The sequence below is a fragment of the Anopheles funestus genome, chromosome 3RL, assembly GCF_943734845.2.
Source record: "Anopheles funestus chromosome 3RL, idAnoFuneDA-416_04, whole genome shotgun sequence".
Lineage (NCBI taxonomy): Eukaryota > Metazoa > Arthropoda > Insecta > Diptera > Culicidae > Anopheles > Anopheles funestus.
The window spans coordinates 9,043,363-9,068,206 of NC_064599.1; the positions used below are offsets into that span (position 1 = coordinate 9,043,363).

At 45.1% G+C, this 24,844-nt stretch overlaps 5 protein-coding genes and 1 long non-coding RNA gene across 6 annotated transcripts in view; 3 read left to right on the forward strand and 3 right to left on the reverse strand.

The window, feature by feature from the left end:
• Positions 1–13,191, reverse strand: part of LOC125770752 (uncharacterized) — a 38,066-nt gene extending 24,875 nt beyond the window's left edge. Inside the window, exons 1-2 of the long non-coding RNA XR_007419234.1 lie at positions 12,856–13,191; positions 11,559–12,306 (exon numbers count right to left, since the gene is read on the reverse strand). This is a non-coding gene — a long non-coding RNA (uncharacterized LOC125770752). The remainder of the gene's footprint in view (positions 1–11,558; positions 12,307–12,855) is intronic.
• Positions 13,192–14,472: 1,281 nt separating this feature from the next.
• LOC125770732 (thioredoxin, mitochondrial) lies at positions 14,473–15,363 on the forward strand. Its single transcript, XM_049440687.1, has 3 exons — positions 14,473–14,732; positions 14,810–14,891; positions 14,980–15,363. Exons 1-3 carry the CDS (start codon positions 14,560–14,562, stop codon positions 15,142–15,144), a joined length of 420 nt encoding a protein of 139 aa, XP_049296644.1. The 5' UTR covers positions 14,473–14,559; the 3' UTR covers positions 15,145–15,363.
• Positions 15,355–16,379, reverse strand: LOC125770699 (uncharacterized protein C7orf50 homolog). Its single transcript, XM_049440631.1, has 2 exons — positions 16,236–16,379; positions 15,355–16,168 (listed from the first exon to the last, which is right to left on the reverse strand). The coding sequence occupies exons 1-2, from the start codon at positions 16,303–16,305 to the stop codon at positions 15,414–15,416; spliced, it is 825 nt and encodes a 274-aa protein (XP_049296588.1). The 5' UTR covers positions 16,306–16,379; the 3' UTR covers positions 15,355–15,413.
• A 517-nt stretch (positions 16,380–16,896) lies between these two features.
• LOC125770637 (E3 ubiquitin-protein ligase MARCHF6) lies at positions 16,897–21,267 on the forward strand. Its single transcript, XM_049440505.1, has 3 exons — positions 16,897–19,185; positions 19,267–19,461; positions 19,532–21,267. Exons 1-3 carry the CDS (start codon positions 17,608–17,610, stop codon positions 20,882–20,884), a joined length of 3,126 nt encoding a protein of 1,041 aa, XP_049296462.1. The 5' UTR covers positions 16,897–17,607; the 3' UTR covers positions 20,885–21,267.
• Positions 21,268–21,966: 699 nt separating this feature from the next.
• On the forward strand, positions 21,967–23,298 carry LOC125770687 (decapping nuclease DXO homolog). Its single transcript, XM_049440608.1, has one exon. It carries the CDS (start codon positions 22,132–22,134, stop codon positions 23,296–23,298), a length of 1,167 nt encoding a protein of 388 aa, XP_049296565.1. The 5' UTR covers positions 21,967–22,131.
• A 38-nt stretch (positions 23,299–23,336) lies between these two features.
• LOC125770686 (pentatricopeptide repeat-containing protein 2, mitochondrial-like) lies at positions 23,337–24,804 on the reverse strand. The gene is made up of 2 exons (XM_049440607.1): positions 24,604–24,804; positions 23,337–24,531 (listed from the first exon to the last, which is right to left on the reverse strand). Exons 1-2 carry the CDS (start codon positions 24,647–24,649, stop codon positions 23,399–23,401), a joined length of 1,179 nt encoding a protein of 392 aa, XP_049296564.1. The 5' UTR covers positions 24,650–24,804; the 3' UTR covers positions 23,337–23,398.
• Between the last annotated feature and the right edge of the window lie 40 nt (positions 24,805–24,844).

Here is a 24,844-nt window from a genome sequence, read left to right on the forward strand (position 1 = left end):
CAGTCCAATACTGATACTAGTACAGGCCAGTTACTAATAACAAGATACTCATGAGATACTCTTGATTAAATTCGAGAGAATAATATTCAGAATTACTCTCGCTAGGACTCAAGAGATCTTGAGAATGACACAAAAAAGCCAACTCGTGAAGGCTTCACAGGTCTTCCATTAGAACAGAATAGAAGTGAGTATTGGAATACCAATTGCCATATTACTAGAAGTGAAGGAATTCCCTGAAGTTGAGGTGTAACTTCCAAGGTATCGTTCTTATAGATCGTCACGAACTGTCATAAGAATTGAAACATTTGTATGGAACTCGGAGGATATATATTTATTTCGCTGCCTTGAGCAAAATCACATCAACTTCTCAGTTTTTGTAATATCTTCACAATTACCCATTACATCGATTTTCCCAATCATGTGTTCTCCATCGATTGATTGCTGTTAGTCGATCTATACGACTTGACAGGTTGACTATTTGCAATTCACCCAATGTTCAATTATCGATAATTGATCATTGTTTACCGCAAACTATCAGACAAACGCATTCAATTAGTGCGTTTTCCGGTACATTCAACTGCGCAAGGGGAAAGTGATCGGATGCGTCGTCCTATTGTCGCACGCTCGTCTGCACCGTCCATGCTCAGTAAACGGAAGGGAACCAATGAAGGTGTGGTCGTACTAACGAGCCTCAAAACTGGCCCTCTTTCCCCATTTTTGTAACTACAAGGTGCGGTGGATAACATCCTCTTCAAGTAATGCGGCACCTTTAGTGACCTGTACCGCTTCCAAGTGATGTCGTTGACCAGCCAGGAACATGCACAGTTTCGTGTTGTGGGTGAAGGTGTCAAAACAAGCATCAAAATTTACCCAAAAATTTACCTTCTCTCTTAGGGCCTAACGCAGCGTAACATTTGCTAATGGTCAACAGTAAACCGAAAGGGAACTTTCATTTGAGGAAGCAAACCTGTCTCGCGTGCATCTAACCATCCGAGCGAGCCGTTGTGCAATATTGGTGCACTTATTAAGCAACAGCAGCAAGAATAGAGTACTCGCACACGATCACCCATTTTTCCGATGCAAATTTTCTCACCTCCTAACAGACACACTTACAAACATACAATGGTAAAGCGATACAGTTAAAGATTTGTAGAGCAATTAAATAGAATGCAATTTAAATTGAAATTTTGTTTTCCCGGCTCGCGATTTGAATGCACCATAAATTTCGCAAACCAGCTACTGTTGCTCAAAATATCATCAACTCTTGGTGTGCCATATTCTGGGAAACCGAGAACGGCCATCTGGTTAACATTAGACGATGCAGCGGACGAACGTAAATTCTATCCTAAATGATCTGCTAAAAATCGTTCGACGACAACGAGCCATTTTTGTTTGTAGCTTGCATCTTGACACTTTCGTATTGAATTTCCCATGCAGAAGTAGGTAATATATAAATAGTCTCGATGTTTTGACGACTGCCTTGACATTCCAAGCATAGCTTTGAATATTGAGAAGAGTCATAGTACATACTTAGACTAAAGAAATATATCTTTCTAAGTATAGTAGTCAAAATGATCATCAGAATACATAAATATCAATTGCTAATTTGAAATCCTTGGAAAATCCGCTAAGTAACTTAGTTACTTCAACAAACAGTAGACGACGTAAATGGGACGATGTTTTACAGAATTTTGTTTTCCAACAAAAATGACCTTTTTGGAGATTCCTTTCGGGTTTTGTTTCATACAGAGTTCATTCTTAATCGCCCTCATGCACATAAATCCATACAACGGCACGATCCGCCGCCCGAAGATCACCAAGATCAAGTCATCTTTAAAATTAAATATTCCTTAAATAAACTGCTTTCTTTCAACGACCTAGTAGGCGAGCCATTTTCACCTCGCACACGCACATGCCGGGGGGGGTGGGGCTGTTTTTTTTCTCAAACTACGGCTCCATTCGTCTCATTCGTATTGATAATTTCACTAAAAATAGTCCATACATGTGCGACGAACCATTTCCGGGTTACAAACCTGCGCTCGTTCCCCCTTCCCCGCGTCCCAACGCACATACACACACATCGGTCCCCGGGCCGATTCCCCCATCAATCAAATCACTTCCCCGTGGCACGCGAAGCCACCCCGGCGAAGGTGAAACTAACTTATTAGATCGGTATGCTATTGGCCCTTTTGCGTTTTAAGTTTTCATTGCATTTCCATCCGTATCCGTGGCGCTCTATTTTTACCACAACTCCCCCCCCTTTTTGTCCCTTTGGGCGGACAAGTCTTTCTATTTGTGTCCCTGCGTTCAATAATTGTGGCCCGCGACGCATGTAGAAACAAACAAACAAATGAACGTGTCGAGGGCAAAACCGAACAGGCAGCCCTGTGGTACCGCTGGTGTGTGTACGTGCTGGTGGAAGAAGGTTTACACACTTTCCATTCCGATTTGTGTGCGGAATGTTTTTCCTATCTTTCACTTTTCACTTGCAGCGGATGATTGGGTGCATTTTTGTAAACGGTTTTTTTTTCTCTTTCTTTCACTCATTTCCCAACGGCAGTGATAGCGAAACACTAGAATCGATCAGTGTGGCCATCGGCGCAATCACTGTTTCAGCCATAAACGATCGTTAGCAAGATCGTAATGATTGCAAGGTGAAACAGTGCCACCAGGCGGACAGCGTTCGCTCACGCTGCGTTCGATTAAAGGGAGACAAGCCACCACCATAGCAGGAAACATCAATTCAAACTCATATTAACCTTGTTCTGTTCGGCAGCCAGCTCCAGCGTTCTTCGGCACTTGCCTCGTTGGTGGTACCGTTGCAACCACAGTCAAGATCTTGCTAATTTCGTACGCGCACAGAACAGTTATTTAGCAGGCAACGATTAACGGTCATCTTCAGCTACCTCGAACGAGTCCAGCCTCTCCTCTCCAGATCCTCTAGAAATCCAGCCGTACAACGGCCAAATTATATTTATAGTTCCGGAAACATCTCACACGATGGCGCATCGCAACAAAGGGAAATTTCATCCCATCAAAACAGATCGCGATCGGTGGTGTTCGTCGCACGAGAATCCTCAAGACGGACCGCCCAAATCGATCAGGTTTCCCAACAACGACGCACCGTGCCAGACGGATTTCCAAAGCCCGTGCGTCGTTCATTAGTACGATAAATTTATTAATTGCTCACATCGTAAATTAATGCACAGCAACATGCTGCCGGGGCTAAAACAGCGAGAACCGATGTGAAGTGATTAGACACTACCAACGGGTAGTGGAATACAGCGTAGGAAAAAAAAACAGTTTCAATGATCTGGATGCTTTCGAGTGGTTTCAAGCAGAACATGTTTACGATTTCGGCTAGTTTTTAAAGGCGATTCGTACCGTGTAAGTTGCGGATTCTAGATATCACGATCAAGCTTAATAGGTTTTTAGTTTCTTTTGCTGTTCTAATAGGACTTCTTCAGAAAGATAAGACATCATTGATGAAAAGGATAATTTGAATTTTGTAGAATTAGGGGCGGCCCGGTGGTGCATGTGATAAACGGCGCCGGTCCACACGGCCGGACCGGGTTCAAATCCCATCCGGACCGTCCCCCCGTAGCAAGGACTGACTATCCGGCTACGTGGTAAAAATAAGTCTAGTTAGCCACAAATGGCCGACGTGACCTGTAAGGTCGTTAAAAGCCAAGAAGAGAGAGAGAGAGAGAGAGAGAGAGAGAGAGAGAGTTTGTTACTTGGACTTGAGGTATAAGAAAATAGAAGGAAAAATACTCCGACCATGTTCGTAATTAAACTTTAGAACGGAAGCTTTGCAATAATGTTCACACCTGTTTTGTGCCAGTAACTCAATGTTACTGATGACCTAAGCGATTTATGTCTTCATGTTTCATTGATGCAGATCTGTGCTTTAGTCTGGCCAAATCAGTCGTATTTTTAAAGGACATTAACTTGGTTTGAGATCGAATTAGGCTAAGCCATAATTATTAGGATTGGTATGTGGGCTACGGCAGCCAGATTCAATGAAGAATATAAATAACAATAAACAATTATATCGCATTCTCTTTCAATAACAATGTTGACCAAAATGTATAACAATTTCTGTTGTATTCTTTCAACTTTTTCCTCCTCTTAAAGATTAACTGTTTTTCTATTAAGCAAGTCTTCGGATGTAGTTTAGTTATGAGGCCGCGATTTGAAAATGAAAATTACACAAAAATAGGTTACAGTTTATTTAAATCTACCATGCTTTATTTCGTTCAGAATTCCACTAGCGACCTGAGCAGCAACACCCAACCACTTCTTCCAGTTCCATCCGCGGCCTCCCAAAGCCTCAAAAGCAGCCAGCTCTTCCGGGGATAATTCCACCTCAAATTTAGTTTCGGCGTTTGCACCTTCGTTAGAGGCTGCAACGGCCTCCTCGGGATGTGGCCTAGCCTGGGAGATCGAGATCATCGCGAACAGAGCGATCAGGACGATGGCGAAGGTGTACTTCATGGTTATTGCTTGATTGGTTTACGATAACTGTCACTAATGTAACTGGATAACTGACTTCATCCTGAGGACGTCTTATATACAACTTTTTGGACAGATGAATAACAAATAAAACACTGCGAATGACGCAACAGCGTATCTGCGTTTGTAACCACATGGCGGATACTTAATGTACTGTGCAAAATTTGACCCAGATAATATATCTTTGAGCAGTTGTTTTGCAATTGTGTTAGGCCGTTTTCATTACAGTGGATAGGAAATCGAAATATACAGTGTACACAATTGTTCCACATTGAAGACAAACAATGTGACCAAAATGGCTCGGAACTATATTTTGTCTTTAAAGTTTGCTGTGTGAACCCTTATGCATATCGTAATCTGATAGTATCGCCCTGGAAAACATGATAATCTTTCAAAACAATATTCTATTCCGATAACTCTATGCGTGTGTAGAGTGTAGAATCGTCTCTAGAATGTGCCTATCCATAGGTTCTTGTTTTAGTGTCAAAATTTATTGACATCCTTTCTTTGGCATCAGTCTTTGGCATCCTTTATCCGTTAAAATATGCAATAATTAACGCAATTGCAGAGGTCTTTTGGTAAACACCGTATTCAGCAGTTTTGTCATGTCCTCACGCGCCATAAACGTCGCCGGTCCACACGGCCGGACCGGGTTCAAATCCCATCCAGACCGTCCCCCCGTAGCAAGGACTGACTATCCGGCTACGTGGTAAAAATAAGTCTAGTAAGCCAGAAATGGCCGACGTGACCTGTAAGGTCGTTAAAAGCCAAGAAGAGAGAGAGAGAGAGAGAGAGAGAGAGAGAGAGAGAGAGAGTTTGTTACTTGGACTTTTGAGGTATAAGAAAATAGAAGGAAAAATACACCGACCATGTTCGTAATTAAACTTTAGAACGGAAGCTTTGTCTAATGTTCACGCCTGTTTTGTGCCAGTAACTCAATGCTACTGATGACCTAAGCGATTTATGTCTTCATGTTTCATTGATGCAGATCTGTGCTTTAGTTTGGCCAAATCAGTCGTATTTTTAAAGGACATTAACTTGGTTTTAGATCTAAAAAGGCTAAGCCATAATTATTAGGATTGGTATGTGGGCTACGGCAGCCAGATTCAATGAAGAATATAAATAACAATAAACAATTATATCGCATTCTCTTTCAATAACAATGTTGACCAAAATGTATAACAATTTCTGTTGTATTCTTTCAACTTTTTCCTCCTCTTAAAGATTAACTGTTTTTCTATTAAGCAAGTCTTCGGATGTAGTTTAGTTATGAGGCCGCGATTTGAAAATGAAAATTACACAAAAATAGGTTACAGTTTATTCAAATTTATCATTCTACAGATTCCTAATTATGATAGGAAGGATCTCAACAACAGCAGCCAAAATCTTCTCCCAGTTCAATCCGCGGCCTCCCAAAGCCTCAAAAGCAGCCAGCTCTTCCGGGGATAATTCCACCTCAAATTTAGTTTCGGCGCTTGCACCTTCGTTAGAGGCAGCTACGGCAGCATCGGCCTCCTCGGGATGTGGCCTAGCCTGGGAGATCGAGATCACCGCAAACAGAGCGATCAGGACGAAAGCGATGGTGTACTTCATTGTGATGGCTTAATTGGTTTACGATAACTGTCTGTACTCAGCTAACTGATAACTGACTTCATCCTGAGAACGTCTTATATACAACTTTTTACGGACAGACGGATAACAAATAAAAAACTGCGAATGACGCAACAGTGTGTCTGCGTTTGTAAACACGTGGCAGATACTTCATGTACTGTGCAAAATTCTACCCAAAAAATATATCTTTGAGCAGTTGTTTTGCAATTGTGTTGGGCCGTTTTCATTACAAGGGATAGGAAATCGAAATATGTATATAGTGTACACAATTGTTCCACATTGAACATACACAATGTGACTAAAATGGCTCGGAACTATATTTTGTCTTTAAATTTGGCTGTGTGGACCTTTAACCGTAAAGGGTACCGGCTTTAATACGGTAAACACCGTATTCAGCAGTTTTGTCATGTCCTCACGCGCCATAAACGGCGCCGGTCCACACGGCCGGACCGGGTTCAAATCCCATCCGGACCGTCCCCCCATAACAAGGACTGACTATCCAGCTACGTGGTAAAATAAGTCTAGTAAGACAGAAATGGCCGGCGTGACCTGTAAGGTCGTTAAAAGCCAAGAAGAGAGAGAGAGGGAGAGAGAGAGAAAAAGAGAGAGAGAGAGAGAGAAAGAGAGAGAGAGAGAGAGAGAGAGAGAGAGAGAGAGAGAGAGAGAGAGAGAGATAGTGTGTTTTATAACTTATATTTATGATTGATATAAGTGTCCAAAGTAATCTAAGTTCTGCAATTCTTCGTTTTTGAATGCTTTCACCCCTGAACTATAAACATTCTAGATCCAAGCTGCTCCGACAGCTAGACAACACGCACACCTAATTTAAAAAATTCGGCCAATAAATAAATTACTGACTACAGCGACGGGTTCCACCAGAAATTAGACTTCTTAACCGAATGAATAACACCAATAAAGCGATAGAGGGAAAAAGAAAAATATTACCAAAAGATGATTCTGCAGAAAGTGCAGCGCTCGTGCCAAAAACTCCAGAAACTCCCGGGCAGCTCGGACAAAAAACCTGTTCCGTAAGGCGGGCTGGGCTTAGAACCACAGAACAAACAACCCAATTATCGGGCGGATTACCTACGGAGCAGAACGTTGGCTGGAGGCTGCGCCCGTTGGAATCCCGACCGAGCAATTAACATTATTATTGCGCCCTAAGGAGATGCTATTTTCGAAGGCATCGGCGTCCAAAATCGAATGATACCTGAGGCGTAGAATGGGCCGTAGCGAAGTTAAGATGCTCCTGCTTCGTTTCCAATTTCGATTTCATTCCAATCCACGATCTCGATCTGTTACACAGTTGTTTTTTTTCTTCTCTTTTTCGTTTGTGTTGATTATGTTTTATTTTTTTGTGTTGTACGTTTTACTTTCAGCCAGCACCAGCTAAGGTATCTGCCCTACCTACAGCCCTTGGAAAAGCGAGAGCGAAGAAGAACAATTTGTTTAGTCCGACAAATGGGAAAAAATGGAGCAACCGATTACGCTTCCGAAACTGGACGCGTCTCGATCCGTTTTCGATGCGCAGGTCTATAATTTGGAGCAACAAAGTAAAGCGGCTTACGGCCCCGGTATGGAGGGGATTAGAATTCTAGAACGTATTCTTCCCTTTTACGCTTCCAAACCCGGCCCGGACAGCATCAAGCTGAGGGGCCGGACTATTCGGATTCGAATTTAAATTTAATCATTCGGCTTACTTTCATCTCATTACGAGGGCAAACGTAGCTGAAGTGAGAAATTTATCGGCCACGAATGGCCGCATTTGGCTTTGGATAGAATTTCTTGCAAGGAATACATTATAACGAAGCAACTCCTGTTTAAAAGTGTCATCCAAAACTGATAGCCGTTCTGGTTGAATTGGCCATTTAATCTTGCATCACGTGCAAGTATTTCTGGTGGAATGTAGCTACTTCTCATGCATCTCATCGATCTCGGAAACATCTTCATTTCTCATTCAAATTGTATCCCATTTTTCCTCCATAATGTTCCAAAGTACCGGTTCACAGACTGTTCTTGTCCGCTTCCAGCACTCGATGATAAACGACAAAAAGCTCGTGTAATATCTTATCGAATGTTCGATGAACTTTTAATGCGTAAATCTAACACCTCGTTAGCGTGGATCTTAATTCGTTGCGCCGAATAAAGGAAACCTGAGCCAAGATAAGAAAAACAACCCTGTGCCGCTTTACCTTGGCAAGGTAACACGAACCTACACAACTGGTCTTTCTGGTGATTTATGCCTTTCACCATCGTTCCGACATTCTGGTTTTTGGTTCTGCTGCTTCTCTCTAATTAATCCAGAAATCGTTATCCAACAGGCAAAAGATTTGCCACCGAAACTCCAAACTTCCCTTGGCCAACCGCCACTAAGGTGAACCCTTAAAGGCCCGGGTACTCCTCTACGCACCATCCAGCCACCATCATCAACCCGTAAATCACTTCCTTATTCGATGATCGTAGCATAATAATAATAAAACAGCGATCCCCTTTTCCTGCATCCCGAAGATTGGGAATTTTCTTGTGACACCACACGTTTGGAAACACCTTTGCACACACGTCTCAGTAGGCGTTGTTTTACATAACTTCCTTTAGCGCGCGCGTAGCGTTTAGTGGTTGCGCGGGCGTCATTAAAGAAATTTTGTATTTCACCCCGTTTCTTTGTAACGGGGGACACCAATGGTACGAGGGAAACTTTCTAACGTACCTCCCGCACAAAAGGAACCGCACGGGTTTGGTGGTTTTGATCGACGCATCGATTAAGACTGCAGAAAGGCTCATGTATCAATAATCGAACCTTTTACGCTGGGCGTGCAACTTCTTAACGGCTCTCGCGTGAACGCAGACGGCAGACATGTTTGTTTCTCGCGAACATGTGGTTTACCTTTTGCATTGCTTTACGTTGCTAATAGAGGTAGCATTGTAGTTAATTAGCCACGCAGTGTGAAAATAACTTCCAAAACCATTCATTCTTTAATTAACATGGGTAGATTCTGGTTGTGGATAGGAAATTGGGGATATTATTGAGGACACCGGATATTCTGAATCAAGTCATTGCAGAGAGTATGTTTGGGTTGTGGATAGGAAATTGGGAATATTATTGAGGATACTGGATATTCTGAATCAAGTCATTGCAGAGAGTAGGTTCGGGTTGTGGATAGGAAAGTTGGGGATATTATTGAGGACACTAGATATCCTGAATCAAGTCATTGCAGAGAGTATGTTTGGGTTGTGGACAGGAAATTGGGAATATTATTGAGGACACCGGACATTCTGAGTCAAGTCTTTGCAGAGAGTAGGTTCGGGTTGTGGATAGGAAATTGGGAATATTATTGAGGACACCGGACATTCTGAATCAAGTCATTGCAGAGAGTAGGTTCGGGTTGTGGATAGGAAAGTTGGGGATATTATTGAGGACACTAGATATCCTGAATCAAGTCATTGGGGATATTATTCAGGACACCGGACATTCTGAATCAAGTCTTTGCAGAGAGAACAGAGAACGTATTTAACGCCACATCTCTGTGAAGATAATTTTGTGAAGTAATTATAATGATCAACGAAGACGAAGTACTTGAGGGAGAAGGAGATCTCGTCTACAAGGCAGAATATTACATCAATGTGAATGAGACGATCAAGGTCAAATTTGGAAAATGTATTTAGACAGGAATACCCATAGGAAAACAAATTTATTCGCAAGTTTAGTAAGGTAACAATAGAACTCTTCTTCAAGAAGATCATCTCATCAAAAATGCTCTAAAAATCGTCGATTTAAACCAGTGATGTCAAACTCATTTCGGTTTACGGGCCAAGACAAGTTCAAAGACCTCCCGGATTCAAAGAGGGCCATATGTTTGTCCATGTCATCACTAGACATTGATACTAAAACTTTTCAGAGCAGCCTAATAGACCGGTAACAACGACGGAGGTGTTATAACGCTTCAAGTTCCACTTTACATTTTTCCACGAATCTATTGTTTGAGGAAGCTGTTTTTGCTCGCTTATGGCTGTCACGTGCAGCCGGTTTCGGCTTTCGACTGGATATCAGAAACAATACACTCCTGTCCCGTACGTTCATAAACAAACGGCCGTTTTTCTTGCCAGTTAGAAAAATGGCAAATTTATTAACCGCGAAGCTGTTTTGTCGTACTTCTCGGTATTCGTTATTTTCAAACCCAACCGCCCTTCTGGGCGGTGTCAATGAGTTTATTGTTTTGCCCAATCGGCTCAACGGATTTTCTGTGCCTATTTTCTAACAATGGTCACATCTCGTAGCGCACCGGACAGAGTGGCGGAAGAGAAATTCCTTCGCAAACGGCGAAACGTGCGCTAACGTCGTTTGCGTTGGTCAGAATGCTAATTCGGTGTGTTGTTTCTTTTCGGTCGATTTCTTCACTCAAGGAAAAACAAAAAAAAACAAGATCTACGGTAGTACGGGTATAGTCTTATCAGTGGTTTAAGCAACCTCTTCATCGTACCGTCCGGGACACGTGTTGGCTAGAAGCATTCGAAAAGGGTCACCAAACGGGCCAAGAATACGCTTTCGACACGGAACGACACCAGAGAAGTGTCCGTTACCGGACAGAGCGTCGTTGAGCCAACGTTACCTATGCGTAACACGTGAGTTGTTGAAGATTTTTCCGCGTCCCCTTCTGTGTGTGTCGCATCGGTAGAATTCGTAATGTCCGACCGCCTACCTGACGATTGACGGATCCCCTGAATTGTTCCCTCCACCCGCGGGTAAACGATCATCGGTCAACCGCGCAATGCCGTCCATCGTCACTAGCCGCGGCAACTTGGCATGTCGCGTTAGCCGCGTTTATTTATGACAATTAGTACGTCGGATTGGGCCGTCAAAAACGCGACCGCAGCGTTGGGCAATCGGAGGCCCAACAAGTTTGACGGACAGTATCCGACTAGATGGATAAAGATATTACACGCCACCACACGCGCTTAACCGCCTTCATTGGCACCTCTCTAATCTTAGTATCATCTTGGGTGCCAACGACATCCGATACATATCAGTTTTTGGGGAATTATGCTTAAAGTTGTGTCGGGGTTACTAAAATTTCATCAACATTTATTTTCTTGGAGTTTTATCACTCACATTTTCTTAATTCCTTGTGATGAGATAGTGTAGTTTTGAACGAAGAATTTAGTGAATATTATTTATATGAATAAATAATATATTTATATCTTTCTCCATGTTAATGAATTATATATCATTGGGAAAGAAAGTGAAGTGAGTTTTGGAATGAAGATCAAATGTTGAAGTTAACAAACAAAAAATCGTCCAGCATCAATGAAATATCTTTTAAAAATATCTGTTAAAATTGAAATGAAATATCTTTTATAAATGAAATATTGAAATATTTTTTAAATATTTTTAATCTTTTTTAAATATCTTTATTGTAACAGCTTGTTCTACTCACATGTCTGGTTAATACTTCTTGGCTCCACGACACGGGACACAAAGTGCACGATGACACACACGCCCACACTCACGAACACACACATACACACACACACACTCACGCACGATTCATCTCACATAGAAAGCAATACCCCGTGGCGCACCAACAAAAAAAACGCACATTTTTAACCAAACCCCAAACGCACTACCGATCAACTACTTGCACTAACACTCACCAACACTTTTGGGACACTAAAAAAAAAATTCTCACTGCAACATAAATAAACATGCACATGCTCTATGCACCAAGGGATCACCATTTCACATAAATTTTGCCTCTCTTTTTCTTTGCTTCTTTGCTTTATTTTTATTGAAACATTCCAGACATTCGGAACGCCACTCCACTTTTACACAAGAACGACACACAGCTGACACTTTACTGCACTTTACGAGGATGCTTTCTTCGAATACCGATACCGATTTATCACCACTTCATAATGCACTAAACATGCCACACTTGCAATGATGCACTAAAGTGCATTCTTAGTCACATTTTTCCAACGATCCCAAATGAAACAATTTTGAAGCTAGCAACTATAGATCGGAGGTGTACACACGCGATTTACTAACTCAAGGCGACACGGTTTGACCTACTAACCTACACAATCACATTCGGGACATTCGGTGTGTGATAACGGGATTTTTGCTCGATCATCTCGTTTTGACAGCCCATGTGCAACCTAGTTTATGGTTACATGTCCGCTCACCTGCAGATGAAACGAAAAGAAATAAGAAACGAATTAGTGAGTGCTCCATAAGTTAGGGCTAGGGAAGAAATGCAATTTTTGTTGAGAGATAGTGAGAATATCTTCAAATGCGTAAAATGATCGTGGAATCTACTCGAGGGATCGTTAGAACGAATGAACCTTATGACAACAAAGCAACATCGAGACACACACACACAACTCGCATTCTGAGCGGTAAAGAGATTGTGTGGTTTAAAATTAGAATTACCACAAGGTGGCGGCGAACAATATCATGCGGTAACGCATGGAACCGTTTGGTGGGAAAAAGGAGAGTGGAAACTGTGGTGACGCCATGATGTTGAAAATTGCGTACCGTACATTGACTACCAAACCGGGCGGAAGATTTGAAGAGGAAAAACAAAGGAAAAAAAGAGTAGCCAAATTTTCTTGCGAGTCGAATGGCTGACAAGGACACGATCCAAATGTACAATGGTTGGAATTCCACGTTGGTTGTAGACTCGAGCGATCGTGTAGGAGACTGTAGCAGGGCATAAGGGGAAGGAAACCTACTCCTATGACTTTTCACTTTCTACACCATAATTCGCATTTGACACACGTTGGTTCACACTATCACTCGATCACTTCCTCCGTATAGTGTTTGCCCGGTTTCATTCCGAACCACATTGACCGTGCAAATTTATGCGGGAAAACCCCCATTTCCCCACACGCACACATTCACATTGAAACGCACGCACGCTTTGAAAAACCTTTCCCGGACCGAAGGGGAATTCGAAATTCGCTCGAATTTTTGGTCGATTTCGTCTGTGCAGCACAGCAAGATCGCGACAACACTCGCGACACGATGCGCCACCAGCCGCGTAGATACCGAAATGAAATTTTACTTTCGGGAAAACTAGAACAAACCCGGCACATTTTAACACCTCAACCCGAGAAAACCCGCGCCACGATCCACCGTCCGGACGGAGCGTTAAAAACTCACGATCGTGTACTGCGATCCCGTTGGTGTGTTGGTGATTTTTCCACCCCATCCTATACTCCCCCCCTCTGGGATCTGGGTTTTCCTTTTTCTCAAACGATCTTTTTCTCTCTTAACGTGCGCTCGCAACGCGCAAAGGAAACAGTTTACGCAGAAGGAAAATTCAGATATCGGAGAGTTCAGAGAACTTGCCGATGGAGAGTGATCATCCATTAGGAAGAATAACGTTGTTTTCCATCCAAACTAAGAATTGGTTACCCCGTTTCTAGTTTCCCATTCCGTATGGAAACGATTATTTACACTCGCAAGGTTAATACACAAATAAAGATCTCCCAAACAAATCCCTTTTCTAATGGGTCGCTTCGCTTCAACCTGGGGGAAAACTCGGATGCAGTGGCACTTGAAACCTTTGCTGTGCCAGTCGTTCGACAGGAAGCGGCGGCGTAGAGCGACGCCCAACAGGAACATCATCGATGTCGAAAGATATATTTTTAAAATTCACCGACAACCAGCTAAGCCGGCATCTACGCCGAGAATATCGGCACGCGAGGTCAGACTCTTGACATGAAGAAGCCGCACGGGAAGAAATCGGCCAAACGTTCCGTTTCTAATGGACTTACCATAAAATGCATCCCCATCATCATGTTATCCCGGCTGGCCAACAAGGCGATTAATTCGCTAAGCTAACAATTGTTGCCACAATTCAACGAACCGGCCATTGATCATCGGATCTACCCCACGGTGAAGTGCATCAGGGTGCGCAGAATCCGGCCGCAAATGACGCAAAACTCAGAGCACAAACATACAGCGCGAATTATGCCGGTTATCTGAAGGGTGGTCTGAACGGAGGTAAACAAAACAAACGACCGCACGGATTTAACTCCGCCAACGCGTGGCCATTAAATATGTCCATTTGGATGCTGTACTAATGAGCCATTTCGGGATTAGCTGCATCTGTTGCTTCGGAATGGCAAGATCTTACATACGATTGTTGAACTGTATTTGTAGTACAAAAAGATAAAGAATTATAACGATTTGTAACAACTTTTCGCAGTAAATATTTATCATTATTCAATTTGTGCCGTTGTTGTATCTCGTTTCCCTTTTGCTAGACCGTTGCCTAATGGTGTGCCGGGCATCCAAACGTCTTACCCAAACGTCTGCTGTCAACGATTGTGTTTACATCAGCTGTCAAACTTCTGCCTGATGCTGGCCGTTCTCCGACAAACATCAGGTCGTGTTTATATTGCTATTTCTTTATTTTCATCATCACCCGAATGATGGCAGCCCTACAAAAAATCTTCAATTTGCGCGCTCCTATTGGTACCTTAGTGCGAGGTATCAGCACCAGTGTACCAAGGTTCGAAATCTTCAAAGTACAAACCCCGGAAGAGTTCAACGAAAAAGTTCGCAACAGCAAGGACCCGGTGATAGTGGACTTCTTTGCAACGTAATACCGATGTGAAAGTGCCTCTTGTTTTTTTTCCACCCACTTCTTAAACCGCCCGCTTTCCGTTTGTTCCACAGCTGGTGTGCCCCATGTCGCATGTTAACACCCCGAATCGAAACAGTAATTGGCGAAAATGCGGGCAAAATAAAGCTGGCAAAGGTAAGCTGGCTTGTTGCCATTATGTAATAGGCATAGTTTATGCTGTGACATCTCTCTTTCGCTCTACAATACCTTTTCCTCGCCACAGGTTGATATTGATGAGCACACGGATCTAGCGCTGGATTATGAAGTGGCGTCCGTCCCTGTACTGCTAGCGATTCGCAACGGTAAAGTTGAACAGCGGTTGGTCGGTTTGCAGGATACGGATAAGCTGCGAACGTGGGTGCAGAATGTGGTGGGAACCACTAAATGATGATCCTGCTTAGGGTGGGTCCCCTGTAAGGAGGCTGTTATAATTTGTGCTCATTTTCATCATCCATTAGATGGATCAAGTGTGTTCCATTTTCCCAGTAAGGAAATGACTCTTCATTGATGTTTTTTTTTTTGTTACGGCAAAGTGTGTAAAGTGCGTTAGTTAGAAACCTTATCTTTCCATAGCCTGGAATAAAGCGATCGCAAAGTATACTCGAAAGTCCTGCAAACCATGCATAGTTTATTTCATGTTATGTTTGCTATTGTAGCTTATCCCAAACACTGTATTAATGCTCTGGCACGTTCGTATTTGCTACTAGCCTGCAAAGTTTCATCACCATCTCCAGCTGCCGCAGCATCACCTTCCTTTATAATGCTTTTGGCTTTCTGCACCAATATATCCTTACTAGCGCCCTTCGAACCACTCAAATAATCCAGCGCGATAGGCCACAGGTCAGCATTAATCTCATCCTCATCAAATACGTGATCCTGAATATGGATCTGTCGCAGCTTGTGAAACTTCCACATCGCTCGGTTCGTATTCCAACAGGTCAGATACTGCCGGATTTCTTCCCGTTCCTTCTCTTTCAACTTTTTCTTCTGTTCCGCAACTTGCACAGCGTGCTTTTCACGCCTTTTCTCCCGTTTAGCCTTTTTGGTGTTCAGCTTTACACCAGCAATTTGATCGATTGTCGTTCCAGCCGATATAAGTTTACTATCGGCTTTGGACACCTTCGTCGGTACCTCTTCGTTCGACTTTTCCGGCTCGGCGGAACGTTTCTTGCCAGGTTTTTTAAACGAAATGAGTTCCTCGTCCGCTTCCACAGTAGCATCCTTGATGCCTTTTTTCTGTTTAGTTTTCGACTCTGTATCTTTTCCGTCGTTTTTGTCGGCTTTAATTTTCTTATTGACAATGGCCTTTTTAACCCCATTCGAAGCACTGCCGTTCGTTGCTACCGTGCTTTCAATTTCGGTAGCCAGTTGCTTTTTGCCTTTTTTCTTGACCGATGGTGCTTGCTGACCGTCTGAGAAACAAAACGAAAAATAGTTCATTTAGCATCGTAACGACACCGGTCAGTCTTTATACACTACCTAATTCTTCAGCGATGGTCACATTTTCCGTTGCTGCCTCGGCATGCTTTATTTTATTCTTTTTACCCATTGTTGAACAAAGCACGTGTATCGCGGAAAAAACACGCCGCACAGACTGTTTGGATTGTTGACAGGCGCAGCAGTTTGACAGTTCCCAGCCGAAATACGTCATTGATCGTCCGTCACAAAGTGGGTATAATATACAGGTGGGCTTATCCCTAATGCTTTGACAACTGCGCTGTAAAAAAATACAAAAAAGATTTGACAGATCGCGTTACGGTCATTTGAGCATGTGTGTGAAAAAGCGTACCTCGTGTACAGAGTGACCAGATTATTTTCTACGATACGTGTGGTTTGCATACAATAGATATTGCCATGAAAAATGAATTAGGACATGCATTTATGGCTTCTTGACCAATATTAAGAAAAATCTGTGATTTTCGGAAGGATTCATGAAACATCGGTAGTTTCAGGGTGCTCATCTGTGAATCGGTAGGGTTATCAAAAATCGGTAGTTCTGGTCACATTGGTTGTGTGTATCGTTGTGGAGGTGTAAAGGTACGCATGGAAACCGTAACGCGAAACGTCAAACGGGTATTTAAAAATGGCCTGCTGAAAAGAGCTATAAGCCCACCTGTATATTATACCCACTTTGGTCCGTCAAGCACCATTTTGCACCCAGGTGACAGGCACAGAAAACGTAACTTTTGCAGTAAAATTTCGAAACACTTTTCGTGTTTGTCCTTCGGCTGCCTTTTTACAATTTCCTTGTGTGTTATCCTCTCTCACACAACGGTTAGATTTGCAAACGAACGTAGCACTCATTGGTTTAGCTTTCTAGCGAGCGATTTCACAAGGTCGTACTGGACGTGTTTTTGTGCTCGAGCAAGGAAAAAAAACTGCGTAGACAAAAGGCTGGTGCTTCTTCGTCGTGATTAGTGAACAAACCTGCCCACCTTGCAAAGAACAAGTGTTGTGGAGAAATCCCCCGTAGACCCGTGAAAGGCTACCCGGTTGCAGTAACACCGCCAAGGTGCACATTGCACGTTTCGGTATCCAATTGCTGGCCGACCACCTGCAGCAGACCGTCGAACGCATCGGGTCACCGAGGGGGCAGGCTTTGCATTCCGTGTCAGAACGATGCTGGCACCGCTGCGAGAAGTTGTAGGTTCGTGCTTTAGCAACCGAGCATCAACCGAACGACGCCATCCAGTGGCGCAGTAAGCGTTGGTGTAAGTTTTTCTTCCGCCCGTCCGCGAGTGTAGTTCCGCCAGGTCCGGAGGCTGGAATCTGGACGGAAGCCATCTTCCCGCTCGCGGAACAGTTGTTTTGCGGTTGTGAAGTCAAACAGCAGTGCCAGAAAACAGCAGCCATGGAAGGTGATATTTGTCGGGTGTGCCGTTGTGAGGCCCAATCCGATCGGCCGCTGTTCCATCCATGCATCTGCACCGGTAGCATCAAGTGGATACATCAGGACTGTCTGATGCAGTGGATGCGTTACTCGCGCAAAGAGTACTGTGAGCTGTGCGGGCACCGATTTTCCTTCACGCCTATCTATTCACCCGATATGCCACGCGTTCTACCACTGAAGTACGTTGCCAAGGGGTTGCTCAGTTCGGTTGGAACGGCCGTTAAGTATTGGATACACTATACGCTTGTCGCACTCGCCTGGCTGGGAATCGTGCCGCTGACCGCGTACCGAACGTATCGGTTCCTGTTTTCCGGCTCGATCGAAATGGTCCTCACGCTACCGATTGATATGTTCTCCACGGAGAACATTACCATCGACGTGTTTAGGGGCTGCTTCGTGGTCACCTGCACACTATTCACCTTCATCGGGCTTGTATGGTTGCGGGAGCAAATTATTCACGGCGGTGGTCCGGATTGGCTCGAGCAGGACGATCCACAGGTACCGGAGGCGGCCGCAAACGGGAACGGTCCAGCCAATGTGCGTCAGCCGGAGGCTGAAGTGCCCGACGATGATGCTGCTAACAATAATAATAACAACAACAACAATGATGATAACAACAACGAGGAAGAGCATAACAACAACAACAATAACAACTTTCTCGATAATAATCTGCTCAACAATCGCAATGCAGCCGATGAACCGTTGCTGCACGGACAGCAGCAAGATCCCGTCGTACCAAACGTTATACAGCCGGATGCGGAAGCGCTACGTCGTCCGGTGCATCGGGCAAACTTTGGCGAACCACCTGCCGACAATGTGCCAATAGATCCGGCGGAACCACCACCGGTAGCAGATGAGCCACCGGAGGCGGTCATAAACGAACCCGAGGCGGAAGCAGCTGGCGATGAAGCGAACTGGAACCCGATGGAATGGGAACGGGCAGCAGAAGAGCTAACCTGGGAGCGTTTGCTCGGTCTGGACGGTTCCATGGTGTTTCTCGAGCACGTATTTTGGGTCGTTTCCCTGAACACGGCATTCATTGTGCTGTTTGCCTTCTGTCCCTACTCGATCGGAAACTTTCTGATTTCGTTCCTTGGCATCAACGCGCCGGGCAAACAGTTGACGTACTTTCATGGGCTACTCACCACCATGCTGGGATATTGCGTGATCGGCATTACGCTGGTGAAGTTGCATGCGATCGCGCGGTTTCTGCGCTGGAGACGTCAACGGCGCATCCTAGGCCTGTGCTACATCGTGGTGAAGGTGTCACTGCTGTCCGTCGTGGAAATCGGTGTGCTGCCGCTTGTTTGTGGCTGGTGGCTAGACATCTGCTCCCTACCGATGTTTGACGCCACGCTCAAGGATCGTAAGGCGAGCTTTAAGGTTGCGCCGGGCACATCCCTGTTCATCCACTGGATGTTTGGCATGGTGTATGTGTACTATTTTGCGTCCTTTATCGTACTGCTGCGGGAAGTACTGCGGCCCGGTGTGCTTTGGTTTTTGCGCAATCTAAATGATCCCGATTTTAGCCCCATTCAGGTAAGGTGCAGGTTCTTCGGACATTTTTGTAGCAAAAGATGAACTTACACCTATTGCTTCCACTATTTTCTTTCCCAATAGGAAATGATTCACCTGTCGATTTTACGTCACACGCGCCGTTTAATATCATCGGCCACGATCTTTGGTTCGGCCGTACTACTGATGCTTTGGGCACCCATACAAATCCTTAAAACGTTCTGGCCCACATTCCTGCCCTACACACTGTCAGGTGATTCGGAAGTGAACGAGCTTAGTCTACAGTTGCTGCTGCTACAGGTATGGTGGCTGTGTGTGCCTTTTTGCGCAAATTGTCTTACAGCTTACCTTTTTTTTTCTTTCGCCACAGTTTGTTCTGCCCAGCTTCTTCGAACAATCGCACACCCGAATCTGGTTGAAAGGTTTGGTACGCATCTGGTGCAATGTGGTGGCCCGTATGCTTGGCATCAAGAGCTATCTGCTCGGGGCGGATCCACGCCCGAACGAGGACGATGCGGCCCCACCCAGGCAGCAACCAGATGTTGGTGCCGGATTGGCTGCTGCCCATCAGGCCATCATGCAGCGCGATGTACCGGTCGGATTTCAGCCCTACGAACGGCCGCAGTTCTTCGGCGTACGTTTGATAGGGCTGCTGGTGCTGATGTGCATTAGCTTGGCGATCGGATCGCTGGCCGTACTGACGATTCCGGTGTGGATCGGACGCTACGGGATGGCACTTGGATCGATAGGATCGTCCAACATTGCACCACCCCCGAGTGCGGTCAGCAGCACGGGCACGGAAACGCCAGCCCGCCCACACGAACTGTACACCGCCGCGATCGGGATGTATCTTTGCTGGTTGATCTCGCGTGGCATCGCGCTGGCAGTGAATCTGTTGCCGCAGGGAAGAGCCGCCGTCATCGCGCGCATCAAACATTGGATGTCGATTGCAACCTCGTACGCGATGGCGATGATCGTGTTCGTGCACATGCTCGGTGTGATTCCGCTGATGTTCGGACTGCTGCTAGAGCTGGTCGTGGTGATACCTTTGCGCGTGCCACCAGACCAAACGCCGGTTCTGTTCCTGTGGCAGGATTGGGCACTAGGTGTACTCTACACAAAGATTGCTTGCGCCCTCACGCTGATGGGTCCGGACTGGGCCCTGAAGCGTGCGATCGAACAAGCCTACCGGGACGGGCTGCGCGATATAAACCTGAACTTTATCGTGCGCGAACTGGGCATACCGGTGATTACGTGCTTCGGGCTAGCGCTGGCCGTCCCGTACGTGATCGCCCATTCGATCCTTCCGCTGTTCTTTACGAATCCGCTCACGCGTACGTTCTTCGCGCGGCAGATCTACCCCTTCTTCCTGCTGATCGCGTTCGTGATCGGAATCCTTGTGCTGCAGGTGCGCCAGTTCAAGAAGCTCTACGTGGCGATCAAGAACGACAAGTATCTTGTCGGTCAGCGGTTAGTGAACTATGACCATCAGCGCAAAAAGCGACGTCCATCGGTGGTCGCAGGCGAGGAAGATCCTTCGGGCACGACAGCAACGGCGACAGCAGCCGCTGGCGATGATGGTGGCACTGATGGCAACGGCACGGCAACATCGTCCACATTGACGGAACCGAGCAATGATGGATCGGCCGCCACATCGACGGTAAACGATGATCCTGGAAGCAACAGCGAACGAATTCGCGTAGCAATGGATGCTCTGCAGTAGACGAAAGCGAACAATCATCATTGTGTGTGTGCGTGTGGACGTGTTATGATATTTTTAAACTATATTAGTCCAACCACCAACCATCCTCTCCTCCCTTCGATCCTTGGCGTACGCGCCATTAGCATGTGTTAGTTAAGGTTCAATTATGCTTCCGGTGGAATTATTCGAATATCGTCGCTATAGCTTTGTTTACTTTTGCGCCGTACACCTTACCAGCTCGGGTTCCCTTTATTCGTGTTTAAATTTCCAATTTTTTCTGACCTTGTGTTGGCGCACGTACAAAAAAACCCAGACCCATACGCAAATGTAAAATTCCAATCCCAGCCATCCGGTGCTGTTGTGGTGTTAATTTTGTTGATAGAAATAGACACTTTCCTTATTTATCCGATTTGTGATAGTAATCCGTTAACCGCCTGCCGATGATAACCACCATTAATGTGCTAGCGAACATTAGTTGTTTCTGATTTTAATATGATTTTTTATCGTCGTTATCGTTTCATTCTACTATTCGTTCAATTTATTTCGCGTGTCGCGCCTGGGGGAATTTGGGGGAGGGTTTCTTATTTCTTTCCCTGCACAACCAAAGGTCCGTAGATGCTTTGTGCCGCGAGGTGGTTCAATCCAAGCCGGCAAAAGAAACGGTCCAGGAGCAGGATCCAGAAAAGGATCGAAATGGTGCCCGTGGACTGAACGATAATGATGCGATACTGTTGGGATTAGGGGAAACTGGAATGTAATGATGGTCGGCTTTGCGGAAAGGAAGCCAGTTAAGAATTTAGCTAAAATCTGTAATATATCTTCATGAAATAAAAAAAGGAGTAAAGCAAATTTGGTGAAGCTTTTATTTGAGAAGATTGTAGAAAACGTAAATCTAAGCATTTGCATAAAACATGTATGAAGCAAGAAGTACAACTTCCTTCAGAATGATTTGTATGGATGTGGTGAATAAATATGAGAATTCTCAATTAATATTATCGGCATTTTAAATAAAAATTCTATTGACGTTTAGTTGATACAAAAAAGGCTCTTGAAATGTCAGCAGAAAGAAACAATCACAACAGCTTGTAAACAATTGAAACAGTTCTTTTCAACAGACAATTACCAAGCAAACATGAGCTCGTAGCGTAGTTGCAGTTGTGTTCCTAATCTTGAAGTGGTAATACACTCGACCACCGGGAAATTTCCCCCAAATCTATAAGAAATAGCTTATGCAAACCATTGTGGCGACTGTGTTTCGATAGTTTAATATGTTCGTCATAACTGACGTCGATCCCGATCCGAGACATCCTGCCCGACAGTCGAAAGCATTCCCCACAATAACGAAACCCAATTTGGTTGGATTTTTTAGCCTTAACCATGACCGGAAGTATGACCCATCGGCGGTGCAGCTTAAGTACCTTACACTACCACCCGGGCCGAGAACAGACCTGCGACTCGATCTTAACGAAGGGTTCGAAATACATCACCCGAAACCGAGCAGTGCAAAAGAGGAAAAGATCGATATGCTGCTGAACTTCATACGCCAAGCAGAACGACCGCGGGAACTATGGACCACAACGGCGAAGGGTCGATTAAAGCTGAAGCATGATTTTGTATGCTTCCGTGGTTTGCTTAGGATGATTTCCTGCACACCGTACGATTGGAAAACGCCATGGATCGTGCAGGCAGTACGCTATCGTGGCACAATTTACCTGTGCGAAAAGCCTACCACCGAAAAGCTTGAATCGGAACGCAACGAAACGGAACAGCAGAAGCGTTTCTGTTACTATGGCTTCAAGTTCGAGCAGTACATACTTACGGAGCAACCCCACAGCAAACCGGACACGTCGGCACCGGTCATGCTGGGGGAGGAATTCTGCTCCATGTTCGATACGACAGTTGCCGGCCATCGGGTGCTTTATGGTGCGGAAATGGATGGTATCGTTGCGTCGAACCAACCACTCGATCGCGAACGGCTTCGGTTAGAGGAACTGCGCCGCTGCGAGTTTGTAGAGGTGAAGGTAAAGCGCAAGGAAACGACCCAACGACAGGTGGACAATTTCCACCGGTTCAAGACAAAGAATTGGTGGTGCCAAAGCTTTCTGGTGAACGTACAACGACTGGTTGTGGGGTTGCGTGACGATGCGGGAATTGTACGAGAAATAATCGACATGAAACTGAACGACATTCAGCGTGATTCCCGTCCATTCTGGTCACCATCAATCTGTATGAACTTTTGTGCGGAATTTCTTTCGGAAGTGGTGCGCACAATTGGCGAAACCGATAACAGCCGTAAGGTTTATCAGTTTGAGTACGATTCGCGGGAAAGTCGCCGGGTACGATATCGGGTACTGCCGGAGGACGAAGGCCACCGGGAAGCGTTTCTTCCGGATTGGTACACGGGGTACGTTGAAAAAATGCAACCTAAGTTCTAGCGGCTCGAATTTCTTCGGAATACATAAACAATGCTCAGTTCCATCACTAGAGACAGGGTTCTTTTTTTTATTACGCTGCCTTTTCTTGAGCTCGCGCTCGCTAGTTCATATCCGACAGACCTGGTCTTATTTGTTGATACTTTTTGGTTGGTCGAAAGTTTCGCTGCTCCTGCATACGACCGCCCCGTGTATTGTAACTATCCGCAAGGTTGCTCTTGCCGTCGTTTCGCTGCGCCGTCGACACTATCTCCGAACAAAGCATGCTGTCCAACGTTTCGTTCACGATCTGTCCATTAGTTTCGAGGTATTCCAGCATCCGTTCCAGGTCTTGTACCGTGGTCGAAGGGTTTATCGCCTTCGCCTCCTTAACCGTGTCTTGTACCTTTTGAATCACTTCCCGGCAGAAAGTTTGCTGCTTCTCGAACGGTCCCTTCACTTCCAGCACCGAGCGAAAGATCGGTACCACATCTTCCAGCCGGTTCAGTGCGCACAGGGACAACGTTTTTAATTGCCGCACGGTCACATAGTTGCCCTTAGCAATAGTGCCTAGAATCTCTATAGCTATTTCCGGTCGGCCGTTGCTTAACGCGAGTGCCGCTGCAAACGCAGTTGCCTTTCGCATCGGTACATGACCGACGGAATTCAGCTCCTTCCACAGATCCATCGCGTACTTGAACGAGTCGGCCGTGTTTTCCTTGTAACAAGCGGCAAACGTAAGCGTAATGCAATGTTTGGGAAACCGACCTCCCTGTATCTGATGAGATTTGATCGCATCGAACAATTCCCGCACATCCTGGTAGCGACCCTTCTCGTACAGCATATCGCCCAATATTTGATAACTAGTCAGCTGTTCAAAAAATCCATCCGCACCGGCAGTTTTGAACAGATCAAGCGCCAAATCCGCATCGCCCAAATGGTGACAGGCGCGCATAATGACCGGACCGAACACATAATTGCCGAACCGCAGCTCTTTGCCCTGCTGGTTGTACCGCATGACCGTGTCCTTTAGCAGCTGCTTATCTTCCGGTGTGTTATCGATCAAATGGATGATGTTTTTCAAATCCTCGGTAAAGATCATGTTCGTGGACGATCCGGACACAAAGTCACGCATTTTGCGCTTGAAGTTGTCGACATTGTGAAGATGCTGGGTACGGGTTTTCTCCCTATATGCCTGATACCCTTCAATGCCAAGGGCCGATGCTGAATACAAATTTCTATAATGAGGCGAACCGCCTAATGTAAATACATCGAAACGGTTAGTGTGACGCAGAGAAACAATTACGAAGTTCGGCACCTTCAACTTACATGCTTTGGTAAATGCACTGAATGCAACTAGACTTTTGCGAAACATTTTTCCACTCTGTTAACGGCTAAATGATTTAATTACAAGCAAAACAGATTCTTTTCAATCGGCACGAAGTCACATAACCACCTTCGGGCACATAACCTTACAAAACACAATCACAATCTCCTCCCATCACCAAAACAAATATGACAGCACCAAGTGGGAAAAAAACACTACACCCAAAAGTCAACATGTAGCTGC

Bases quoted from the DNA above. Each gene is read 5' to 3' on its own strand.
- LOC125770686 (XM_049440607.1), bottom strand. From the start codon at position 24,649: ATGTTTCGCAAAAGTCTAGTTGCATTCAGTGCATTTACCAAAGCAT. The intron at 24,532-24,603 runs GTAAGTTGAAGG...TATTTACATTAG, and splicing joins CAGTGCATTTACCAAAGCAT to GCGGTTCGCCTCATTATAGA.
- LOC125770732 (XM_049440687.1), top strand. From the start codon at position 14,560: ATGATGGCAGCCCTACAAAAAATCTTCAATTTGCGCGCTCCTATTGGT. The intron at 14,733-14,809 runs GTAATACCGATG...TTTGTTCCACAG, and splicing joins ATAGTGGACTTCTTTGCAAC to CTGGTGTGCCCCATGTCGCA. The intron at 14,892-14,979 runs GTAAGCTGGCTT...TCCTCGCCACAG, and splicing joins GCAAAATAAAGCTGGCAAAG to GTTGATATTGATGAGCACAC.
- LOC125770637 (XM_049440505.1), top strand. From the start codon at position 17,608: ATGGAAGGTGATATTTGTCGGGTGTGCCGTTGTGAGGCCCAATCCGAT. The intron at 19,186-19,266 runs GTAAGGTGCAGG...CTTTCCCAATAG, and splicing joins CCGATTTTAGCCCCATTCAG to GAAATGATTCACCTGTCGAT. The intron at 19,462-19,531 runs GTATGGTGGCTG...CTTTCGCCACAG, and splicing joins TACAGTTGCTGCTGCTACAG to TTTGTTCTGCCCAGCTTCTT.
- LOC125770699 (XM_049440631.1), bottom strand. From the start codon at position 16,305: ATGGGTAAAAAGAATAAAATAAAGCATGCCGAGGCAGCAACGGAAAAT. The intron at 16,169-16,235 runs GTAGTGTATAAA...TTTGTTTCTCAG, and splicing joins GACCATCGCTGAAGAATTAG to ACGGTCAGCAAGCACCATCG.
- LOC125770687 (XM_049440608.1), top strand. From the start codon at position 22,132: ATGTTCGTCATAACTGACGTCGATCCCGATCCGAGACATCCTGCCCGA.